The sequence below is a fragment of the Protobothrops mucrosquamatus genome, unplaced genomic scaffold, assembly GCF_001527695.2.
Source record: "Protobothrops mucrosquamatus isolate PMUCROS unplaced genomic scaffold, P.Mucros_1.0 scaffold7162, whole genome shotgun sequence".
In the NCBI taxonomy this organism is placed as follows: Eukaryota; Metazoa; Chordata; class Lepidosauria; order Squamata; family Viperidae; genus Protobothrops; species Protobothrops mucrosquamatus.
Window position 1 is genome coordinate 8,324 of NW_015392967.1, and position 1,775 is coordinate 10,098.

A 1,775-nucleotide genomic window follows, 5' to 3' on the forward strand; every position below is an offset into this window, starting at 1 on the left:
TTGTGGACTTCAACTCCCAGAATTCCTGAGCCAGCCATGCTGAGGGGAAAGGGAGAGGTTTGCAAGCTGAGCCATGCTGGCTCAGGAATTCTGGGAGTTGAAGTCCACAAGTCTTAAAAGTTGCCAAGGTTGAGAACCCCTGGTTTAGAGCGTTACACACCTTCGTCGTCCTTGTGTTATTGCTATCTCTTAGTGCTGCCCTTAGGTCACGGGTAGGCAACCTTGGCTCTTTTATGACTCGTGGACTTCAACTCCCAGAATTCCTGAGCCAGCTGATACTGATACTGATGCTTTTAATTTAGTAAACCGAACAAATTATAAATGTGATCTGTTTAGAAGCATTTTATGAGTGCTTGAAAAACTGGTGGCCTTCATTATTTGATTGTCAAATGCACTACAGGTAGTCCTCAGCTTACCATCACAATTGAGCCCAACATTTCTGTTGCTCAGTGAGAAATTTGTGACATGGGCTTTGCTCCATCTTATGATTTTTCTTGCCACATTTGTTAAGCGAATGATTGCAGTTGTTAAATTAGTAACACGGCTGTTAAGTGGATCTGGCTTCCCCACTGACTTTGCTTGTCAGAAGGTTGCAAAAGGGGATCACATGACCCCAGGACACTGCAACCGTCATAAATGTGAGTCAGTTGTCAACCATCCGAATGTAAATCACATGACCGTGGGGCTACCACAACGGTCATAAGTGTGTAAAATGGTCATAAGTCACTAAGTGAACTGTTGTAAGTCATGACATAGGATGTTTGCAAGATGACAGAATTGTTATATGTATCTCTAACCTGAACTGTCAAATACATACAATCACTGTCAAAAATATGATTTATCTTAATTTTTTTTTCAATCTTCATTTTCTTCATGATTCTCTTGTAGACTGAGCAAGATCCAAATGCTGATTCTCTCCTTGATATCTTCAATTATTGGCTAAAGTAAGTGGCTTCTCTTCAGGGAAAAGGTTATATATTTCTGTTTGAAACAATTTAGTTGGCTAGCTTAATTTTTAGTCAGTAGTTAGTCACGAGCTTTAAGTCTTTCTGCTGTGGATGTAGGTGAAATTAGTAATAATTGGCTGGAAGTTGGCAACAGTTTCTCACCTATCCCAGAAGATAGGGAACATATGAAATTTGTTCTAAAACTTGTTTCTAATAGCAGACTCTTTGAAACCAGAGAACAAATTCAAGTGTGATTTACCCTGTTCGTTTTACAATTGGCAGTGAATACAATGATGTTGCCCCAACTTTCGCATCCCTTTGCAGCATCCCCATATTATATATGGCTACAGAAGGATGCCACAGTTGGGGCAAGATCACTGCGCAGGAAGCAGTTACATGGAATAAAAGCTAGCAGGACATGGAACATATTGTGGCTTGGGGTTTAACAGGATTGTAGTTGAACCAAAATTTGGAATTCTATGCCTCTTTGGGTTTTGACTACAACAAAGTCTTCCAGAATGAATAATCCCATTATCTTCTTTTTCTGCAACTGCTATGCTCCTAGCTTAGCCTCTGGCCTGCTTCTTTCCCCAGTTGTCTCAGCCTATTTTTTTCTAATTTTTTCACTGTTTGTTCAATATTTATGTAAAGCCGCTGGGGGAGATCATTCGTGGCTTTGGGGTGGATTTCCATCAGTACGCTGATGATACTCAGCTGTACATTTCCACCCCAGGCCACCCCAACGATGCCCTTGACGTGATGGCCCGTTGCCTGGAGGCCGTACGGGTCTGGATGGGGAAGAACAGACTCAGGCTCAACCCTTCCAAG

The 1,775-nt window shown here is 41.7% G+C and overlaps 1 protein-coding gene across 1 annotated transcript in view; it reads left to right on the forward strand.

Moving 5' to 3' along the window:
• The window catches only part of LOC107300462 (nucleolar and coiled-body phosphoprotein 1), a gene marked incomplete at its 3' end in the record, with an annotated part of 11,510 nt that overhangs the window by 1,004 nt on the left and 8,731 nt on the right, over positions 1-1,775 (forward strand). The window contains exon 2 of the mRNA XM_015829787.1: positions 889-944. Coding sequence (XP_015685273.1) covers positions 889-944 — 56 coding nt within the window. The remainder of the gene's footprint in view (positions 1-888; positions 945-1,775) is intronic.